The sequence below is a fragment of the Daphnia pulicaria genome, chromosome 7 (genome assembly GCF_021234035.1).
Source record: "Daphnia pulicaria isolate SC F1-1A chromosome 7, SC_F0-13Bv2, whole genome shotgun sequence".
Taxonomy (NCBI): domain Eukaryota; kingdom Metazoa; phylum Arthropoda; class Branchiopoda; order Diplostraca; family Daphniidae; genus Daphnia; species Daphnia pulicaria.
In genome coordinates, this window is record NC_060919.1 from 1,057,766 (window position 1) to 1,079,585 (window position 21,820).

At 38.2% G+C, this 21,820-nt stretch overlaps 2 protein-coding genes across 6 annotated transcripts in view; one reads left to right on the forward strand and one right to left on the reverse strand.

The window, feature by feature from the left end:
• The window catches only part of LOC124349699 (charged multivesicular body protein 7-like), a 36,762-nt gene that overhangs the window by 1,582 nt on the left and 13,360 nt on the right, over positions 1 to 21,820 (reverse strand). For 3 of the 5 annotated variants that reach the window (XM_046800491.1, XM_046800490.1, XM_046800492.1), the window contains 8 exons: positions 21,083 to 21,211; positions 15,681 to 15,777; positions 14,765 to 15,008; positions 14,490 to 14,685; positions 14,050 to 14,430; positions 13,892 to 13,981; positions 13,627 to 13,809; positions 13,198 to 13,568 (listed from right to left, as the gene is read on the reverse strand). In XM_046800491.1, the coding sequence (XP_046656447.1) occupies positions 13,350 to 13,568; positions 13,627 to 13,809; positions 13,892 to 13,981; positions 14,050 to 14,430; positions 14,490 to 14,685; positions 14,765 to 15,008; positions 15,681 to 15,711 (1,344 nt within the window). In that variant the 5' untranslated portion in view covers positions 15,712 to 15,777; positions 21,083 to 21,211 and the 3' untranslated portion in view covers positions 13,198 to 13,349. Of the gene's footprint in view, positions 1 to 2; positions 139 to 367; positions 412 to 13,197; positions 13,569 to 13,626; positions 13,810 to 13,891; positions 13,982 to 14,049; positions 14,431 to 14,489; positions 14,686 to 14,764; positions 15,009 to 15,680; positions 15,778 to 21,082; positions 21,212 to 21,820 lie in introns of those variants that run through there. The other 2 variants (XR_006920307.1, XR_006920308.1) reach the window with 2 other exon arrangements.
• LOC124349513 (CBL-interacting protein kinase 33-like) lies at positions 2,321 to 5,073 on the forward strand. Its single transcript, XM_046800187.1, has 4 exons — positions 2,321 to 2,614; positions 2,693 to 3,210; positions 3,280 to 3,392; positions 3,475 to 5,073. The coding sequence occupies exons 1-4, from the start codon at positions 2,412 to 2,414 to the stop codon at positions 4,690 to 4,692; spliced, it is 2,052 nt and encodes a 683-aa protein (XP_046656143.1). The 5' UTR covers positions 2,321 to 2,411; the 3' UTR covers positions 4,693 to 5,073.

Below are 21,820 nucleotides of genomic sequence, written 5' to 3' on the forward strand. Positions count from 1 at the left end.
ACCTGCTTGATAATGATGCAACACGTCCAATTCTCACCCAACCTCTACACCACCGCATTGACAGTTTTACGTAATTTTCCCCGCGACCTTCAAGCGTGAAGGACATGCAAACTGGCCGGCCCGTCTGCAGGTTGAACTCTACAATGGTAATTGAAAAATAATTAATAAACACTGCATCTGTTGGAACATGTTGAAAATATACCTAAATTTAACGTAAGACAATCTAAAGTAACCATAACGAATGTGCGACTCTTTCTCCATCATCAACACAGTAAAGAGTACGAATATCTTTTATTAGGTGTCGCTTTACGCGCTACCACTCCTCGATTGCAGTATAACAATTAAAGTTTAGACTTACGTGACTTACCCACTATTAAATAAATGGGTAATCTATCTTGACGATGTTGGGAATAAACTTCACAAGTCATTGACACTATAATACATTAGTGGCGCACGTCAGGTTGAGAATAATCACATATTCTTTGCATAACAGTGCGCGATCGGCTGTTCTATAACAAGCGTTGGAAATTCCAAGTACCTACCGAAAAGTCAACAATGCTAAATTGATAGCAGCTAATTGTTTGATGACGTTCGCTGGTAGTTGTCAATTTGTTGCGCTGGAACGCAAATTAATGTATCAAATAAACTAAAGCAAGATTTGTCAAAGTTCTTGGCCCATTAAATCTAACTCATGTTGACAAGTGCAGTCTAGCAAATAGTTGCTGAGGCAACGGGTGATAACGCGCATGAAGTCATAACAAAATTATTTCCCGTCAGCGTGATAATTTGATAGCAGCAGTAAAACAAAATGGAAAAGAAACCACAGACATGTTTCATCGTCTTATTATTAAAGGAAAAACTGCTTGTAATGTACGGACGCTGCCCACGGAATATTAAGACAAATTGCTTGATTAACAAGTATGAAAAGTAACAAATTTATCGCCGTCTTAATTGTTATTTTTCGGGATTCAGGTTTTCCGACGTTATCATTTACATATTGCTGGTCGTTTTCAATCGCTTTTATCTTAGATAGCATTTGTACAAAAGTATACAAAACACGTACAAGGTGATAAGGCAAGTAAGGCCAGCTCCGCCAGCATAAGGTAAAATCTCTTATGTTGAGAGAAAATAAAAATGCTCTGCCTTCGAAAATCGGAAAACCTTGAAATTTCGTACCACAATAAACCGAAACTTTGGTCGACCCACGGGCCGACCATCGTAAAATAATGGCAAGGGAAATCGTTTAGATTTTAAAAATATAACCTTGAAAAAGAAAAGGTCCCCACGTCTCATCAGGCACTGGATGCATGAATGACAATTTTCATCCGGATGGAGCAAGAGAATAAAAAAGACAAAAACCAGTTGCATATAAACTGAAACATAAAATTCTAACGCCGTAGAATGAGACGCTGCAACTTAAAATTGTCAGAAAGTGATCAACAGCTTCCGCATGAAAAGTGAAAAGACAGTCGCAGACTCGGAACGTTCAAGTGCTGCGAAAAACGATACGTTGTTAAAATTTCGCAAGTGGCCAAAGTACTGAGCAGAGTCTTATAATAACTCTTTAAACTCTCTGACGACCGTTGCAAAACGCCAAAACCCGGTGAACAGAAAAGGCAAGCTTTGCTGGTCATGGAACGCTACGTTTCCGCATTCAGATGATGAGCAGAAGGCTATAAAAACTCAATACACGACAGTGTATAAGGGTGAAATGCAAACGGTGTACCAAAAAATTAGAGGACGTGATTGTCCCATAAACGCCGCATAAACGTGACACTGAAAAATTCCTACTGGTACAATGATACATCTCTTAGGTGATTCGTAAGATTCGCCGTAAGTACTCCACATCCATTATAAAAACCAAGGAACGAAAAACTAATCAAACTATAGCAAGGTTTCGTTTTGACATACTAGTTGGCAACAACTTTTACTAGGAAAACAAAGAAAACAAAACTCAAAATTATCTAACGTGTCCTGGAAATGAAAAAAAAAAAAAAAAATACATTCGACTATGAAGTTTTTTTTTTAAGTTTAGCAGTTTACAAAAGGAAAACTTTTTTCTTCTCATGCGGGTTTAGACCCACCACTCAAATTAATGATTTTTACTTTTTAGCAAGAAAAAATTTGAATTCTTTGGTCATTTTAAATGAACTAATTTGGCATGAACAATCTAGAACATGGTTGTCAAAGGAACGAGTGATAATGCACATGAAGTGATAACAACACATTTGATTTCCATTGCCATGAGAAGTTGATAAGAAAACAGTGTAGAACTGTAGATACTTATAACTGCGCAAGGTTCCTTCGAAACAGTCAAACCACTCCAACAGCTTTCGCATTCGTGCTGGCAGTCGGATTCAACTGAAATTTCGAAGTTGCAGCTTAGCAGATACTGTTCTAAAAACAACAACATGGAAATCCAATACAATAGAAAAGTTCCATTAGGAGAAGGTGGCTATGGTTCAGTGTTTCCAGGAACCTTTCAAGGCCGAGAAGTGGCAGTCAAAAGAGTTCTCCTTAACATGGCTAACTTTAATGAAGAAGAAGCTTTAAAAAAGTTAGATCACCCTAATATCGTCAAAATCTTTCACGTAGAGTGTAACAACGATTTCATGTAAGTAACCGAAATTAAATTACTGCGTTTTTAAAGGTTATTGAAGATAATGTGTGCAACTGGGCACGTCTTGTATAGGCTATTTGCTTTAGAGCTCTGCACCGCGTCATTAGATCAGGTATTTCTAAGGCCTGATCATCCTGAAAAATACAAAGGGCCTAAATTGCCATACCATTTTGAAGTTTTCTCGCAACTGGCTTCTGGTCTCGAGTACATACATTCCAAGAATTTTATTCATCGAGATATAAAGCCGGAGAATGTACTCATCTCGGTCGACTCTAGCACTAATACGCAAGACGTTAAGGTAACAATGAAATGGGCAGGTTTTGGTCTGTCCAGGGCCGTAAATGAACGAGGGTCATACACGATGAATAGTGGAGTAAAAGGAACAAGAAACTGGTACGCGCCCGAAGTGCTTAGACTACTTTTTCTGCCACCTAATCCGATGGAAAAGCCCAGAGGTACCGTCAAAAGCGACGTATTTGCACTAGGCCTCGTCTTCGCTTATCTTCTGTTAGACGGCCAACACATTTACGGTTCTAATGAGATTGACATTGTTAAAAACATCTTGGAGGGTAGAGCGATCAATATGAATAGTAAGATGAACCTATTTACGTTAAAAAAGCACATTTATACGGCAATTAATCGTTGAATAACTTTTTCAGAAATAGAACGATCGCACTACGCATACGGTCTTGTTACCGAAATGTTGAAAAATGAATTCGATCGAATATCTTCATCAAATGTTGTTGAGAGACTTAAATCAGAAAAAGATAAGGTAAGGTAAACATTTAAGTTCATTACATTTGAAAAGAATATGCATTTACAATCGTATTTTATATTTCTTGATTTCAACGTAGCTGGAGGAAAAAGAAAAGGAAATGTTGGAACTATGTATGATAAGAAACCCAGATACCTCCTACATCTTCACTTGGAAAAACGAAAACGAAAAGTTAAAAACGTTGATCCGGCAGGGAATTGATGTGAATAAGAAAGACAAGAATGGAAGAAACGCACTCCATTTAGTCTGTCAATTTAATTCGAGCGAAAGGTTAATCGACACAATCAAATTATTAATCCAACTCGGGATCGACGTCAATGAGAAAGACAAAGACGGAAGACACGCACTACATTACTTGGGTGGATTTAATTCAAGTGAAAGAATAATTGAAGCAATCAAATTATTAATCCAACTCGGGATCGACGTGAATGAGAAAGACAAAAAAGGGATCAACGCACTCCATTTCTTATGTGCTAATGATTCAAACGAAATATTAATCGACGCAATCAAATTATTAATCCAACTCGGGATCAACGTCAATGAGAAAAACAAAGACGGAACCAACGCACTCCATATGTTGTGTTATAATAATTCAAGTGCAAATTTGATCGACGCAATCAAATTATTAATTCAACTCGGGATCGACGTCAATGAGAAAACTAACAACGGAAGAAACGCACTCCATTTATTGTGTCTTAATAATTCAAGCGAAAGATTAATCGACGCAATCAAATTATTAATTCAACTCGGGATCAACGTCAATGAGAAAGACAACTACGGGCACAACGCACTCCATTTATTATGTCTTAATAATTCAAGTGAAAGAATAATTGACGCAATCAAATTATTAATCCAACTCGGAATCGACGTCAATGAGAAAAACAACAACGGAAGCAACGCACTCCATTTATTGAGTGGGAATAATTCAAGCGAAAGATTAATCAACGCAATCAAATTATTAATCCAACTCGGGATCGACGTGAATGAGAAAAACAATTACGGAAACAACGCACTCCATTTATTGTGTCGTAATAATTCAAGCGAAAGATTATTCGACATAATGAGATTTTTAATCGAACACGGGATCAACGTGAATGAGAAAGACAAAGACGGAAACAATGCACTTCATATTTTGTGTCGTAATAATTCAAGCGAAAGATTATTCGACATAATGAGATTTTTAATCGGACACGGGATCGACGTCAGTGGCATCGACATACGAAAAATGTTACGGGAAAAAGAAACTAGAAATTTTCAAGAAATCATAAAACTCTTCGACGAAGCATCTTTTACATAAACACACAATCAAATTATTCATCCAACTCGGGATCGACGTCAATATGAAAAAGGAAGGACAACACAGACGAGACAACACACTTAAGTACTTGTGCTGATCTCAAGCGAAAGATTAGTTGATGCAATATAATTCTTGTCAATAATTTCAATACGAAATCTATTTTATAGGAAAATAATGTTAAATTTTAGTTTGATGAAATTATAAAATCCTTTTACAAAGCATTTTGACCCGAATTTATTGATGTTTTATGTATCATATAGCCCTATTTATGCATCGTGTATAAATCTTAGTTTTATTTTCGAAAGAAATTACTATAAAAGCACAATGCGGTTACAGTTCGCAAGAAAATTTTATGTAAAACAGTTATTAAAATATTAACTTGTGCTGAATATAAGTTGTTTTCAGAAATGAAATCCATTTACATATAAAATACATCTTTAGATTCATGATTTTGAAATATTTGCCGCGGTCTCTTTATTCTTTAATCTTCTATAGCGAGGTAATAATAATCATTAAAAATCAGAAAACTATAGGACATTGTCATCTATTTTTATGATTGTAGGGGTTATGTTTAAAAAGTAATGTTATTAAACTACATTTTAGATGTATTACCTTACTACAAGCTAGGTTCACATATGACATGTGCGAAATCGAAAGTTTCTTTCAAAACTCTTTCTGTTTAATTAAGTACTACTATTAAGCATTGATATAGTTCATTTTCAGAATTATCACCAAAAATAAAACAGGTTCGTTTTCCCGAATTTAAAAGAATTAAAGAAGAAAATATTTTGATCGATGTTTTGACCGATTTCCCATTTGAAATACACCCTAGTTAGTAGTTACTCCTCTATAGTACTGCCAACCTACCCTGATCAAAGGGCATGTTGACAGAATTTTTTCATTTTCGAAGATAAATTTCGTTATGAATTAATAAAGCTAAATCAAATTTAAAAATAATCCGAAGAAGCGAAAAGGATACTTTTGTGATCTATTTCTTTAAAAAAACTTGTCTCGTATTGAAATGTGAAAAAGTATGGAACATAGAAGTGGGAGAAGAAAAGTCGACCAACTATCACAAGTTTCCTCTTATTATGCCTATTAGCAAATTAGTAGCTATAACTTAACTCGACTTAGTCCATAGACAACTGTTTGCTTATTAAATTTGGATGCCTATTACCCATTAAAAACCAGTGAAATGTGGCACGAACGGCTTGCTATAATAAAGAGCTTACAAAAATAATGGTCAATGTGGAGTAAAAAATTATAAAAAGGGAAATAAGTTATTTAATAGCTCCCAAAATTAGCTCCATAAAAACACTTCGCTAAGCATAGGCATTTTGGTTTTTAGATTTTTAGGCTATTTGAGATTTAGTCGGATTTTCGATTTTTTCAAGACCTGGCAAGTCAGCATCTGTTCCTTGATTAGATTGCCGTTGCGAAACAATCTTAACAGTTTTTTCTTTATCTATAAAACTTCGGCTCAGTAAGGGCTACATTCAGTAAAATGAGTAACGCGACGATCCTTAGTGCACCTTCTCTAGATTTCTATAATCTTATGTTGCAGCTTTTACTGACAGGTAGCTGTACACACTAGAGCGTTCTCTAAGCACAACGTGAGGTTAGTGAGTCTAATATTACCTGTACTTGGCTTAAACCGTGTTCTTTTCTTTCTCGACATCCAAATGAGAAGTCCTATTCCTTCGAAAAAATGTTGCTCGCTGCAACTGGCCGCCACGGTGGTTGCCATTTTATCCTTGGTAGGACAAAACCAGTTAAAGATTTTTCGATTTCACAAAAGAAAAATTAACGAATTCTTCCTATCCTTTATTGTTGTGCTGTTCTTAGATATTTGGAATTGTAGGAATCGTACTAACCAGCATGGAGGAATTTTCAAATGAAAACTCCTTGGATAACATGACTGTTGCTAATAACACGGACGATACTACAGGCGAGACTAAAGGTCAATTCAATACTTTTTTGCATAAAAAAAAAAGTTATGTCCATACATAATGGCTGTAAAAACTGAAGACATTGAAAATTGTAGATAGTGTATCAGATACCATAACATGGCTTCAGATTGTCCAGTTGCTTGTTTCTTCCCTTACCATTCTGTTCGCCATATTTGTTCTAATCGTCGCCTGGATAATTAGTAAGCGCGGGCTACTTTGGCCTTGGCTGATTTTTCAACCCTTATTCGCATTTACTGGATTTATCTCTACGGGATACTATGCCGTTTGGTATTGGTTGGATCGAAACATTACTATGGGAACAGTTTACTCTGTAGCAACTGTTTGGATAGCAGGTATACACACATCTTACGCCTCGTAAATTATTCAGCATAAATGGAAGTAGGGTCTAATCTTACTTACGTAAACCCTGTTTCTATTTTACGATACCCATTCTTTAGGTATAGGCTTCATCTTCTGGTGGGTGATCTTCAGCTACGATCGAGAATTGAGTGAGAATGAGAAAGTTGACAAGAAAAAAGAAGATCATTTGAATAAAGGTATGTATCTTCTTACTGATTAATTATGGTCGTTACAGACTACGTCGTTTCTTTAGTTTAGCACTCATAATTTTTCTCATAAAATATTTTAGATTTAGACGGACTTCTTCCGCCCGAAGAGGCAAATGCAAATAATGATAACCGCGAAACACTATCCGATCAATTAGCGCAAGAGTTTCCTTAGAGCTACCAGGCACCAGTGACCTATTTGCATCACTCGGAATTTTAACCCCAAAACCTATAAAACTCGAGATGTTTCGATTCCGTTTCTTGCTAACCGTCACTACCTTTCTTATTCTTTCTTTTTTTTTATTTAATTTATTCCTTTTTTCTTTTCTTTTTTCACAATGAATATGAATGTTCTGCAACCTTACCTCCCGTGGAGAATAGGCAAGACGTTGAGGTAACAATGAAATGGGTTGACTTTGGTCTGCCCAGGACAGCGAATGAACTAGGGACATTTACGATGAGTGGAGTAAAAGGAATAAAGACCTGGTACGCGTCCGAGTTGCTTAGACTACTTCAGGAATCTCAAACAATAGGGCAACCGCAGCCCAGAGGTACCATCAAAAGTGACCTAGCCTGTTTGCACTAGGGCTCGTCTTCGCTTGCCTTCTTTTAGTGGGGCAACACATTTACGGTTCTAATGAGATGGAATTGTAACCAACATTTAGGGAAAAGCTAGCAATTTAATTGAGTCCCTACCATACTTCATACCATACTAACATGAGAAGTGTTTTGAGCTTTGAGACAAATTTTGAAATTCTATAGAGCGCCATCGCGAGTCAATTATTATCAAATGATTCCATCAGCAAGTCAATTCAGCGCTGACAAATTTCTTCATTACTTAAAAAAGTCAACAAAAATTCAACATGAAATACTGTCGTTTGCTATTAAAAAATGTAGTAGAAAAAAAAGTAACTCTTTTTACACAATATGTCACGAGTGCTTAAAAAGTATTTGTAAATTTATGATGGAGACTCAGCAAAAATATGGATTTTGCTGGTTTGTTACTTTGTAGAATAAATAAAAATTTCAGCAAGTACGCCGAAACATTTTCTCATTTGAAAACGAAACAATTTTCATTTCGGCAACAATAAGAAACGTTAAAGGGGGGAGAGGGGAGAGTCAAAAAAAGGGAATCGCCGGCTGGCTCACGATTATGACCAATAATAATGCTCATTCCATCATTAAGAGATGTTTCACTTGAGTTCAACTAAACTTTGATTTCCCTTTATTCTTTTGCTGAACTGCAACACAGAAGAAACTGACAAATATTACTGATGATGGCGTAAAATCTTTTCTCAAATAAGGCAGACCCCCAAAAATATTTTGGCTCCGTTTCAAATATTATCATGCATGCCAATCGATGCCAATCTTAATTTCAACTGTGCAAGGCCATCCTTCAAGACGTCACTTCAAGATTATATAGATTTACTCTTAGAAATTACATTTTCAAACTTCAGGGGGAAAAAAGTGCATTTGATCAACAAAATTTTGTTGATTGTACTTTGAATCAATTTGTGGTAACAAATAAAAAAAAGTACACGCAAAGCATGTTTATCTAATCGAACCATTCCTGCTAACGGCCTGTCCCGTCGAATGATTACATCGCGAAATACTTCAGGGCGACGAGCTTCCCCCCTTCCCTCTCGGTTGGTATCGTTCCGTCTTCCGCAATTAGGCAACCGCATTTTATTTTTAGATCGCAACGTTACGTCTGCTACTGCCTGGCCGACCGTGTGTGCTGCGTGCAGCGTGCAACATAGTTGCATTGTTCTATCACCTAGCTGGTAACTGTGGTAAGTGCCAATTGACACAAGGAATTTTGTACAACCGAAAGAAAACTGTTATCCCTGAATTTTGATCCTTTCTTAATCGACTTTTAGGGATAAAGAATTTCTGTGTACAACACAATGTTCTTTAATTGCTCTTATAAAAAAAAAAAAAAATACGGTTAGAGTTATTTAAAAATTTTTTTTTGTTATTGTAAGTTGTTTTTTTAAATAGGAAAGTTGTAGGCAATGTCGGACGATTTCGATAGGAAAGTCCTGCAAATTCCTGCACTAGGACGAATTTTCAATGTGGGAACTCTTTACGATTCTCTGACTGACACCATCATTCAAGGAAAGGTATACACACTGTTAGTTCAAATGTTTTCATTAAACGTTGACTTTTATTTCAATCAAGGCGAGGGGATTTGGACGGAAAACAACTTAAAACGGTCACAACTACCCGCAACGAGGCCATCAGTTTCTCACTGATCGCACCAAATAATTCGAGCGACATATTTCAAGATCTCAAAGTAGACGGTTGCCTTCAGATCAGTATACTAGCGGGCCTGATGGAACTCAAAGGATTGGCCGAGTATCTGACGAAGACGACAAAAACTAATTTTCGTGTATCCAGCGTTCACGTCAGATGTCACTGCCACACCCTTCTCAAGGAATTTCCTAAGGGCCAATTAGAAGACGGTCTCAGATTAGTTATCTCCAACTTGCACGGGCCGGTGGCAACGGCACGGCAACTCACGTCATCTCACAGATCCAGTACGGTGCCGAAGCCATTTTTGCTGACAACAAGCCTAGAAGAAGCAGACGACGTAAACAAAGCGAATAGCCGATTACAAGTCTACGCCGGAAACTTGGTAAAAATTCTGTCCGGAAGCGCGGATGCTGACGGAAGCGTTGCGGAAAATAATTGCGATAGTGAACTAAACATCCAATGCCATTTTGAAAGGGATTTTCAACTTCCCGACAACGTCAAATGTCCAACTACGTACGAAGAAGCCATAACATTTGCAAGAAATTTCCCTCAAGTTTTATATCATTCAATTCCTAAAGATAATTCAACTGGAAACGAGCCCCTCGGTGTGCCACAGTTTGTTTCGCTCTACCCTTTAGCGTTACTGGAAGATGGACACAGTGCACCAGTTTTAAAAAATGAAATGAGCGATGCTCTCGTTTACGAATGCGTCCGGCAGATGGAAGACTACGACAAAGTGGAAGGAAAAATCTCTTACATGTTCAACGACTCTCTAGCAACAAAATTGAACCCATTTTACAAGAAGATACAAGATTTCAATCAACATTATTCTGCCTTCCGTGTAGACCTCCAATCAAAATTGAGAGAAATGGCCATCAACATTCGCAGCGGATTAGACAGCGTCGATTCATTCAAACAACTTTTGACTCAAATCAGCAGTGAAACATTTACATTCAACTCAAATCGCCTAAGTCAATGGCTAGAAGAGAAACACGACGAACTCTGCGTGATGCGGAGGATTCAAAATCAATTAACCGCCCATCAAATTGGTTTGACAGAAAGAGTCGCCCTATTTCCTTGTGCGGAAGCGCTTCAAGAACAAATGACCAATCAGACAGTCAACTTTGGTTTCGAACTGGCCTTTTCCTCGCTAGCTCACCCGGAACCTTTTCTAGATCTCATGACAAGTCAAATTGATGCGACAACGACGAACGATGAGCATCTCTGGTACAAAAATGACGAGATCCTCAAGCGGATCAAGAAAGAAATTAGAGTTATCGCCAGACTAATTCAATCAAAATACAGCGACCTCAAATTCGCCTTTGCAATCACAGCACCTGATCAGTACGACGAAACAGTGGCATCAGAGTCGTCCATCGTTGTCCACCAGCAGCAGAGAAAGACTTACGGATGGGAGGCCATTCAGATTTTGTGTGATAAAATCATCGACATCGTCCGGCTCATCAGCGAGGTGGAGATCACCGATTACTGGAATCAATTGAATTTTCTCGCCCTGTGTCGCTACTACGACAAGGAAAATCTGATCGACATGGTCAGACTCTTTCTGGAACGCGGAGTCGACCTCATCAACTGCAAAACGGAAGACGGATGGAACGCGTTGCTACTCCTCTGCAGGTATTACAAGCACGAAAATTTGTTCGACCTAGCTCGGCTGCTCCTGGCCAGAGGGATCGACGTCAACTGAAAAAGCAACGGAGAACTCAACGCCCTTCACCTCGTCTGTCGCTACTACGACAGAGAAAATTTGTCCGAAATAGTTCGGCTGTTTATCGAACGCGGGATCGACATCAACTGCCAATTCAACGAAGAGTGGAACGCCTTCCTCTTCTTCTGCCGGAATTACCAGAAAGACAATCTGCTGGGCATCGTTCGACTCTTCCTCACCAAGAACATCGACGTCAACTGCAAGACGAAAGGCGGAAACAACGCCCTCCTATTCCTGTGTCGTTACTACGACAAGAAAAATTTAATTGAAATAATTCGACTGTTGCTCGAGAAGGGGATAGACGTCAATTGCAAAAACAACGAAGGGTGGAACGCTCTGTACTTGGTGTGCCGATATTACGAGCGGGAAAATTTAGTTCAAATCGTCAAACTGTTTCTCAAACGAAAGATCGACGTCAACTGCATCAACAGTGAAGGCTGGAACGCCCTCCAGTTGGTGTGTCGCTACTACAAGAAGGAAAATCTAATCAACATCGTCAAACTGCTCCTGGATAAAAACATCGAAACCAACTGCAAGACCAACAGCGGATGCAACGTCCTCCACACCGTTTGCCGCTACTGCCACAACCGCAATCTAATCGAAATCGTTCAACTGCTCCTCAACACTGAAATCTTCGTCAGTTTAAGGATGGAACGCCCTGTTGAATGTCTGTCGATATGACGACTTGATCGAGTGGTTGAGCTCTTCCTGGAACGAGGGGCCGACGTCAACTGGGTCAACAACGAAGGGTGGAACGCCCTTCATTTGGTGTGCCGATTTTACAAACAATACAATTTGATTGCTGACGTCGTCGAATTGCTGCTTGTTACATCTACGTTAAGAACAAGACGAAAGAAGGTTGCAACACCTTCCATTCGTTTGTCGACGATATTATTTTGTGAAAGTCCTTCACATTGTTCATCCAATTGGAATCTCAGTCAACTGCAAGTGAAAGCAGTTTGGAGGGGGGGGGGGAATCTTTAGAACGAGAAGTGCTACCAGCAACAAATTGCGAAACAATATTATTTAAAAAAAAAGAAAAGGTTTAACTAATAGCGATTAGGCCGAGCGCAAAAAAAAGTGACCTGTAATTTACAAATTCTATGCAACATGTTCAATATGAATCGGATGAAAAGAAGTTCGGATTGCACATGATTGAAAAAATAATGATAATTTTCTTCAATAAAAACGTCAAGTCAAATTCTCCCAACTGTCAAATAAACTATCTTGATAATTCTCATAAAATTAAACCTGGATGGACTAATCGTAAATCTTAATGTGAGAAGATTTTCTTCCTACCTGCTGCACCGCGTGTCGTCGTTCTCATCCACACACCAGGAAAGGGGGTCGTAAAACTGGCCAGACATTTTCTCCGTCCCAATCAGCAAGGTCTTTCCACCGACGAAACATGTTCAAGAAAGAGAGAAACCAAGGCTCAGCCATCGGTCCATATTGTCGTCAGTCTGCACACGAAAAGTGAACACTAACAAGAGAGCAGACACGAAAGAAATCTGATTGAATCAGCACAATGAAGAGTACGAAAGATTGCATGAATTGCCAAAATAAAACTGGTCCACACTCCATGGTGACTCAGAGACAAAAGCTCCAAAATGAAAAAGTAAGAAAAGGGGCCGCCACCTTGGATTTTTCATCTCTTAACTTTGTTTTGCTATTCTGCAAATCTTGATTGGGCGTCACCTTGTGTTAGCAACACTTTAAGCGAAATCTATTTCATCGTCGGCACCGTTTTCTGTGAATTTCAATTTTTTCTCACCGTTTTTAGAGCACAAGTGGTCCGATCCCCATGCAAACGACTACTGACTGAAAAATAGCAAATAGGGTAGGGGGAATGGGGGATAAAGAATAAAGATGAAGGTTGCACAAAAGGAACGGCGGCCATGATGGATTCATTCTAACCCTCCCCTCGTCTTTCAGACCCTAACCTCTTTTCTGGGAAATTCAAAAAATGAGCGGGAAAACGTAAATCGCGTCGCGCGGACAAAAGATGTAACAACAACAATGTACGGATTTATTGCATAGGCATTTTCTTGCGTTTTAGATGATGAATCGAATTTAAGCAGTTCAAATAAAAACGAAATTTCTTCTTGTAACTTTATATGGCTGGACGAAATGTAAGATTAATCACTGTTCCCCAGTAGCCTATGGATCACTTTCGGCTAAGATTTTGTTCAACTCTTCTTCTAGTTCGAATTCATCTTCTTGAAAATAATTCTGCGATAAGATGCTTGCGATTTGGCGCTGTTGCTTCAACTCCGTCTTCACGTCGGGCACACTTTCTTCGACGTTTTCCTGATTCATTGAAGAATCGCTAGAAGATGTATTGAATACAGAAAGGTCAATTGTGTAGTCCTTCACAACCTGAATGGAATAATCACTTAGGTTCATATTTCAGACTAGTAAAAATAAAAATAGGTACTTCTTCCAAGTAGGAATCATATTCATCTTCGTGAACAGTATTCTGTAATAACATGTTCGGTAGTTCGCGCTGTTGCTTCAACTCCTCCTTAGATTCGGTGTCTTGAATGTTTTCCTCATTTATCAAAGGATCGCCAGACAAATTAATTAATGAAGAAAGGTGAATTTTGTAGGCCTCCATATCCTGAATAAAATAACGATTAAGGTATACATTCAGATTAGTCAACATAAAATGCAATCCCTCTTGCCTTTATAGCTTGACTCACCTGAATTTGTTTAGACACCTTAATTAGGACTTGTTTACGCTGGTCACATATCAATTGTTGTTGCTTGCGGCGAAACAATGTATTTTTCGCCTAAAACAGAAGAAGTATGAAACATGAGTTCATTTTAATGTAATAAGAATAACTTGAAATATACTTACACTCTCACGAGAAGCCCCATTCAGTCGTCTACGTGCAGTAACTTCAAGTGAAATGATTTTACTTTCCATGTTACTAATTTCATCCTTCAGCAACTTTTCAGTTTGTTTAAGATCGATCAATCTGCCATCGATTTGTGAAATATTAAATTTCTTTTCTTTTTGTTCAGCCGGAGATATGCTCAATTCGGTATTACTTTGTGGCAATGGCTTGGCCTTCATCGCCGGGACGATTGGTTGATCCGAGGACGCCTTGACATTCAACTTTCCCATCTTCTCTAGGTGGAACAGGACCAGTTGTGTTTCACTGTTATAAGCGTGCATATTAGAGTGCATGTCTCTCAGTTCATTCAATGGCAGCTGAAGAAAACGTTCACATTTCATCTGTTAAAATTGATTTCTTTTTAGATTAGTTTAGATACAAATAGTTAAGAATGTAATACCTCCAATACACTAGGAACCACAAACGTTTTAAGAGTGACAGCTCTCTCTTTAAAGATGTAGCTCATGACTGATTTCCAAATCAATGAAACTAGCATAACAATTGGTTTGCCAAGACTATTAAGAAACCATCCAAATGGTGAAGAATAGACCGTTGTTTGGTGGCAACAATTATCTTTGGTGACAATACTCCCATCTCTGTGAAATTAACACGAGAGAGCACGAAAAATTCACATAGAAAAAAAATATATATTTTCATGTAAATAAAATGAAATACTTTTCCATTTTATCCAGAACCTTATTCAATGAAGCGGGATTCTTTCCTTTTCGACCAAACGCTTTCTTTAAATTTTCCTCATTAAACATAAGTTTACGATTTGACGTGGCCCACTCGAGGATAATGTTTCCCCAAAACTCGTGCAGCCCGACCCAATTATCCGGATTGTGGGATTCACTTTGTGATAAGGCAAACAGGGGTTTCATGAGAGCATCATCATCCCAAAAATCTGCCAACTGAAAATCTAAGGAAAAAGAATCTGGAGAACTCATTTCTCAACGGAATTTAATAAATTTGGGAACAAAGAATTCCAAATAGTCAATGGAAGCTATACGCGTCTTTCAGGTACCCAATTGATGGTTCAAAAATTCAACAAAATCAACATAAACTCCTTGCCGTTAAAAACAAAATAAAATTATACATTAAAAAAAAAATAGTTTGATTTACACTGTAAAATAACGAACTGTCGCCACAAACACAGGTTGGTCTATGGGTACAACTACATGGATCGTCTGGCAAGACAAGGTTTTTTTTCACTGATAAGAACAAACTCAAAAGATATCTTTTCGATTTATTATACTAGCAGCCGATAATGTTCCCTTTACTACTAGTCTACCCTATATAAAAAGATAACCTTCCTCCACACAAATGAAAATACAGAGCTATTATTTCGCCTCATTCCCTTAAATGAAACATACCCCATCAACATTTGGCTACACGTCGTGCAAGACGTCGTGGTTATAAGTGAAATTCGATGGGGCTGGAAATGTTGCCGACCATTTCCCACCGAGGTGTTACATATTTAATTAAGTCTAGACAGATGTCGCTATTTCGGGGAACACGTAAGTCGGGGCAACACTTAAATAATAACTACACACAACAAGTCAACAACTACGGAAGTGATCAAAATTTTTACGGTTATCCTTGGTGTAGAAAGTATCAATCATCGTAGATGGTTACGTTCGGTTACGTCTTCCCACTGTCGAAACGAGTGGTGTCATTTCTTCAAGGTCCTATAGAAATCATATGCAAATAAACATTAATACGTAGTAGAAAAGCAACCAAAATTAGATCTAGTCAAAACACGGATATTATTCACTAATAGGACTCAACAATTACATTTATTTACAAATTTACTATGGTCATATCGTCAGGTTGACTATTCTTATAAAAATATTCCCACCACTTCGGCTACAAATAAAAATATGCAAGGCGTCTTGGGAAAATTTTAAATTTATTTTAAACAACAATTTTGAACTTTTGAGGGACGATCTAGCGTATTCTGTCAAATAAAAAAAAGGCGACGTTCCGATTGAAACGATAGCGGTTACGTCTAGCTAACACGATTGATAGCTACTTAAATTTGGACCCCGTCCGTTACATGGTATCGACGATTAATTAATTTTTAAGCGGAAATGATAATTAAGTTTTTTTCAGAATGCGGAAGCCCTGAATCTTAGAGGATGAACTCTTGAGTCACAATCTAGCGTATTCTGTCAAATAAAACCAGGCGACGTTCGATATCTCAACAAACGATGTTAAATATTGACAACCAATTTGTCATTGAGCATTTTAAAAATTCATATTTCGCTCTCTCGCCCGACAGCACTTCCGACAAAGGACGGCGCAATATGACGTTGATTTCCGCCAGAGTTATCGAACGTTGGCCAGACCTTGCCCGTTTTCAGTAATTTCTTTCTCTTAATTTGTCCACACCGATTTAAAAATGCTCAGAACATGATGCAATTTTAGGCAAGAGCACTAACGTCTAGCTAACACGATTGATAGCTACTTAAATTTGGCTCGCTTCTCCTTAGTCCGATAAATGGTATTCGATGATTTTTGTTTTCCTTTTTAATCCGAAACATTGATTCGATGTTTGTTTTTTAGAATGTGGAGACTCCGAGAATCAATTCAAACCATTGAAAAAAAAAAATTATTTGAAAAGACGTTTCCACAGAAAGGGGTTTGACCCAGTTACAAAGATAAACTTTGCTAGATCAAGCCCAATAATGATCGCTTATTTACTTCAAGAAAAGAAAAGAAACAATAAGCAAAAGACTAATTTAAAAAAAAAAAAAAAAAAAAAGATAAAAGACGTTTGTTTAATTCTCCCCAATATTGTTGAAAAAAAAAAATGTGACGATCTGACCCCAGGACTCGTACCTTCGGTTCAGGTTCCATGTAACGTGTTTCCACGTATACAATACTTCAATTCCCGTTAGCCTCATCCAGAGCCGTTGATCCTCAACTCTCCGACGCTTTAACCCATAGTGCTAAGGCGTACTACTCAAGACTGAAAGCTAAATGTGTTCCATGCAGTTTAGGACGATCACATCTTGTCACATCTTGGATACTCACATGGTTGACACATGTTGAATTTGTCAGTAATACGCTTAGCTTTATGGCAACTCATTAACTCAAGAGCACAAGTAGTTGCACGCGGGCAAGCTTAAATGTCGAAAAAAAAGAGTAAAGCTGATATCCTTGTGTTGTCGACCTTAAAATTCGAAATATCAAGTAAAAAAAAGGTCCATACTTTCAAAATAGAAAATAGGTCAGCTTTGCCTTAGCCTATTTGTCTAGCGGAAAAAAGGAAACGAATTTTAATTTTCCGATAACACGACAAGATGATGTACGAAAGGGGAAAACCACTAATATCCGTAACAAATTTTGTACCGATGACTTAACCAGCGCCAACAGGATGTTGAGATTGGTTTTGAAACTTGAAATTCGAGGAAAGAGAATATTTGTTTTTATTAATTTCGATTACCGGTAAACCGCTTTTTGCGGTTTGAAATTCTTACACGTGATCTTAGAAAAAATGAAAAGGTCATTTGATTTCTTCCTTCGCTTGTTTAACCAAAACCAACCATAACCAAAAATTCGTGATTGCCATAGACAGAAAAGGTCGAGATCACGATGGACGCGTATTTCAATACTTGCGAAGCCATTTCCATTGCCACAGTTTAGTGGGCAAACTGTTTTGTTGTTTCAACTTTTCTTTTTTTTTTTACCACACGGATCGATCTGAGGGAACAGCAATTCAAACTGACACTAGTCCCTAGCGGTGATGAACAGGTGGTCGAAGCCGGTTCAACTGTAACAGTCACCTGTATATTGGCCGATTACTTAATTCTTCCCGAGCTGTCAAACTTGACGTGGACGGCTGAAAACAGGAGAAACATACAGGTTTAAACTAATAATGAGCATTCTGAATATTGGAAATGACAGCAATAGCATGTCCATTAGTTCAGGATATTGGCGGACGCCTGAATTTGACAAGTAACACAAACGGCATCCACCTGATATCAATGCTAACGTTAAGAAACGCAACACCCGAACAACAGTCTATTTTAAATGTAGCCATTTAATGTACTCCAGAAAACCGGTTCGTCCCTCCGCCAATACGTTTACGTTTACAGTTGGTTAATTCCCCCATTTTTTATTAGCACGCAAAGCAAAACTAAACGCACCGTATCAATTCAATTCATTTATAGGCTATGAGCAACTCGTCTTTGCACAAGTCCAAGAAGATCAAGAACTACCGAGTTATTTCATCGCCGAAACAGGACAAGCTTTCACCGTCCCGTGCAAACCCACTCATCCGAACGTCTCCGTCGCTCTATTCAAGGGAAATCCGTTTATCATTTTTTCGGAGGTAACACTAATGGATTTATTTCATTTGGAAAGAGTTCGACCAAAAAATTAAACTTGATGATGAAGGTTTGGTTATCCTAAAACAATTCGGTGTGGTCGTTTGAACCGACGAGAGAATTCACAATCAAGAACATCAAGGTTAATCTACATGAAAATACTGTGTAGTTTTGTACTGGAACGCTGGACGTCATCATAAGGAAAACGAGTCAAAATTTTTGAAAAAAAGATTGACGATGACTTCCCAATTTTTTTAAAAGGGTTTTTACCGAAAGATAAACTGCCAATTACAGACTTTGCACTCTTCCTTTTACGTGTAATTGGTACCGCACACGAAGTTCATATTTAAGTAGAAAACAAATCATGCTAAATAGTAATGAAAGTGTGTCAATTGACATCAAAAGAAAACTGAATTCTTAATAGGAATGGAACTGGAAAGGGTAACCTAACGATCCCGCAGAAGGAAGCAACGTCACACTAATCTGCCGCATTTCAGCTGTACAAAGTATGATCAGTAATGAATGATATGACGAACCAGCAAATAATTATGTCGCATTATAAAAAGAAACGGCCCAGAATTTGACCTGCAAACCGATTATCGCAACATGTCAACGTTCAGTGGTTCAAGGTAAACTAATTCTTCGCAGCATCAACCTTTCTTCATCAAACAATTGCCTCGATCTCAAGAATAACAGGAAATACACCGGCAAAGTCAACCGAAATCGCGACCGTTTTGCCACTCGAAGGAAAAGCAACTGAAAATGGAACCAACGAATGTCGGTGGAACAAAAGCCGCGGCGAAGCGAAGCATAGGCGGTTTATTGTCAGTTTCACTACCGTTGAAAAAATCGACGGTAGTGAAGCAAAGTCCTTTGCTGCAGTCAACGGCATTTCAATGATTTTTGCACTTTGATTTGCAATCGGAGTTGAAAACAGTATCAAAATTTACCTCGACAAGGTAAGCGATGGAACGAAATTCTTTCCCCAACACGTTTCCTTCCTTCGGCACATTTGAAAATTCAATTCAATTAAAATTCTCCTCTAGAAAAAGGTGGAGAAATCTCTAGAAAGTAGACTGAATGGCGACCCAGGCATAATCGACCCGCATGTGCTGATGGAATGTCAAACGGAATTCCTGCCCTACGACAAGAAATGGGAATTCCCAAGGAAAAGACTCACGACTCGGTTCGTTATTCGCTAGAAACAGATGTTATCCATTATTTCGTCAAGTGAAAATAATTCTTTAAAATAAAGGCCAACAACTGGGAACCAGTTGTTTTGGGCAAGTCTTCAAAGCCGAAGCCGTGGGCATTGTAGATGCCGAAACGGTGACCACAGTGGCCGTCAAAATGGTTAAAGCAACTGCCCAGTCTAGAGACGCATTGGCCACTCTCATTAGAGAATTGAAAATTCTCATCTACTTGGGTTCGCACGTTAACGTCGTTAATTTACTAGGGGCCGGCACCAAAACAAATGTGAATCAATGGTGAAATAAAAAATTTAAATGTTTATAGCTCTCGACCGAAATAATTTTCTCCACATCGAGAATCGTGCGCTCTCCAGCATCGTTGGAACGACGGACGGTACGGGTCGACCCGAATAAGTGCCGCAATCTATTGGTCAGATGAAAAGGCTCGTAACCAAAAAATCAAATGAAATCCAGGTAAGATTTCAGTTGTTTTTTTATTGATGAAGTACCCCAGCTCGTTGCGTGCTTCGATAAGAAAAGAAGGATAGATTGACTAGGCAACTTCCTTTTTTAAATAACGTGGATGCAAATGTTTGAACATTTTAAGAAGCAATTTTCTAGTTTAAAAAGTTGTGCACGTCAGGTGGAGAATAATCATATGTATTTTGCATAACCGTGCGCGATCCGCTGTTCAATTTTAATCGTTGGAACGTCCACGATTCTAGTGGAAAGTCAAAAATGCTAAATTGATAGCAGCTAGTTGCTTGATGAAAGTTAGCTAATAGTTGTCAATTGGTTGCGCAAGAACACGAAATAATGTACCAATAACTAAAGCAAGATTTGTCAAAGTTCTTGGTCCATTCAATCTATCTCGTGTTGACAAGTACAGTCTAGAAAATAGTTGCTATGGGAACGGGTGATAACGCACATGAAGTCATAACTAAAATTATTTCCCATCGGCGAGAGAATTTGATAGCAGCAGTAAAACAAAATGGAAAAGAAACCACTGACAAGTTTCTTCGTTAAATTATTAAAGGGAAAACTACTTTTAATGTACGGACGCTGCCCACGGTATTTTAAGACCAACTGCTTAATTAACAAGTGTGAAAAGTAACGAATTTATCGCCGTATAAATTGTTATTTTCCAAACCGTATTAATTGCAGTGCATTTATGGCGTTCGTTAGTTTACCTGATTAATATGGATTTTCAGACGCTATCATTGAAATATTGCTGGTCATTTCCAAGCGCTTTTATCTTAGACAGTATTTATACAAAACGCGTACAAGGTGATAAGGCAAGTTAAGATATGATCTGGTGATGTTGGTGAGAGAAAATAAAAAAGCTAATAGCTGCCTTTGAAAATAGGAAAACCTTGGAATTTTGTACCACAATAAACCGAAACTTTGGTCGATCCTCGGGCCGACCGACGTAAAATAATGACGAGGGAAATAAAAAAAAATTTTGATCTAACCTCAAAAAAGAAAAGAAGGTCCCCACGTCTCATCGAGCACCTGGGTGGTCATGGTTCATCGCGATGCATGAATGGCAGTATTCATCCGTATGGAATTGTTGGTTTACTCCGTCAATCCAATCCAGGAAGCTAGAGAATAAAAAAGACAAAACCAGTTAAATAGCAGCAAACAAATTCTAAACGCCGAGTAGATTAGTAGATGAGACGCCGCAACTTGAACGTGTTACAAAGTGATCGAAAGCCTCCGCATAAAATGTGACTCGAGACAAGAGTCGCAGCGTTCAAAGGCTGCGAAAACTATACGTTCTACAATTTCGCAATTGGCCAAGTACTGAAAAGAGTCTTATAATAATTTTTTAAATTGTCTGACGATCGTAGCAAAAAATCGGTGATCGCAAAAGGCAAGGCTAGTTTTGCTGGTCGTGGAACGGTTAAATGTCTTCGCATTCAGGTGATGAGCAGACAGACGTAATGCACGACAGTCTAAAGGTTAAATGCAAATGAAAAATCATCAGATGCAACCAGTGTGCCAATAGAAAACGTGACTGTCCCATGAACGCGACAAATTAAAAAATTCTTATTGGCACATTTAAGTGACTCTTAAAAGCCAGTGCATCTTCCGTCTGCGATTTTAATCCGAACCACATGAAATTCCATTTAGTAGGCCACTTTCATTTCACAACCGAGGAACGAAATACTAAACTTAATACAGTCGTACAGTCGTCAAGTTTCGTTTTG

Coding starts and splice junctions, on each gene's coding strand:
- LOC124349513 (XM_046800187.1), top strand. CDS start 2,412: ATGGAAATCCAATACAATAGAAAAGTTCCATTAGGAGAAGGTGGCTAT. Junction 3,211..3,279: donor TAGAGCGATCAATATGAATA/GTAAGATGAACC, acceptor TAACTTTTTCAG/AAATAGAACGATCGCACTAC. Junction 3,393..3,474: donor TTAAATCAGAAAAAGATAAG/GTAAGGTAAACA, acceptor ATTTCAACGTAG/CTGGAGGAAAAAGAAAAGGA.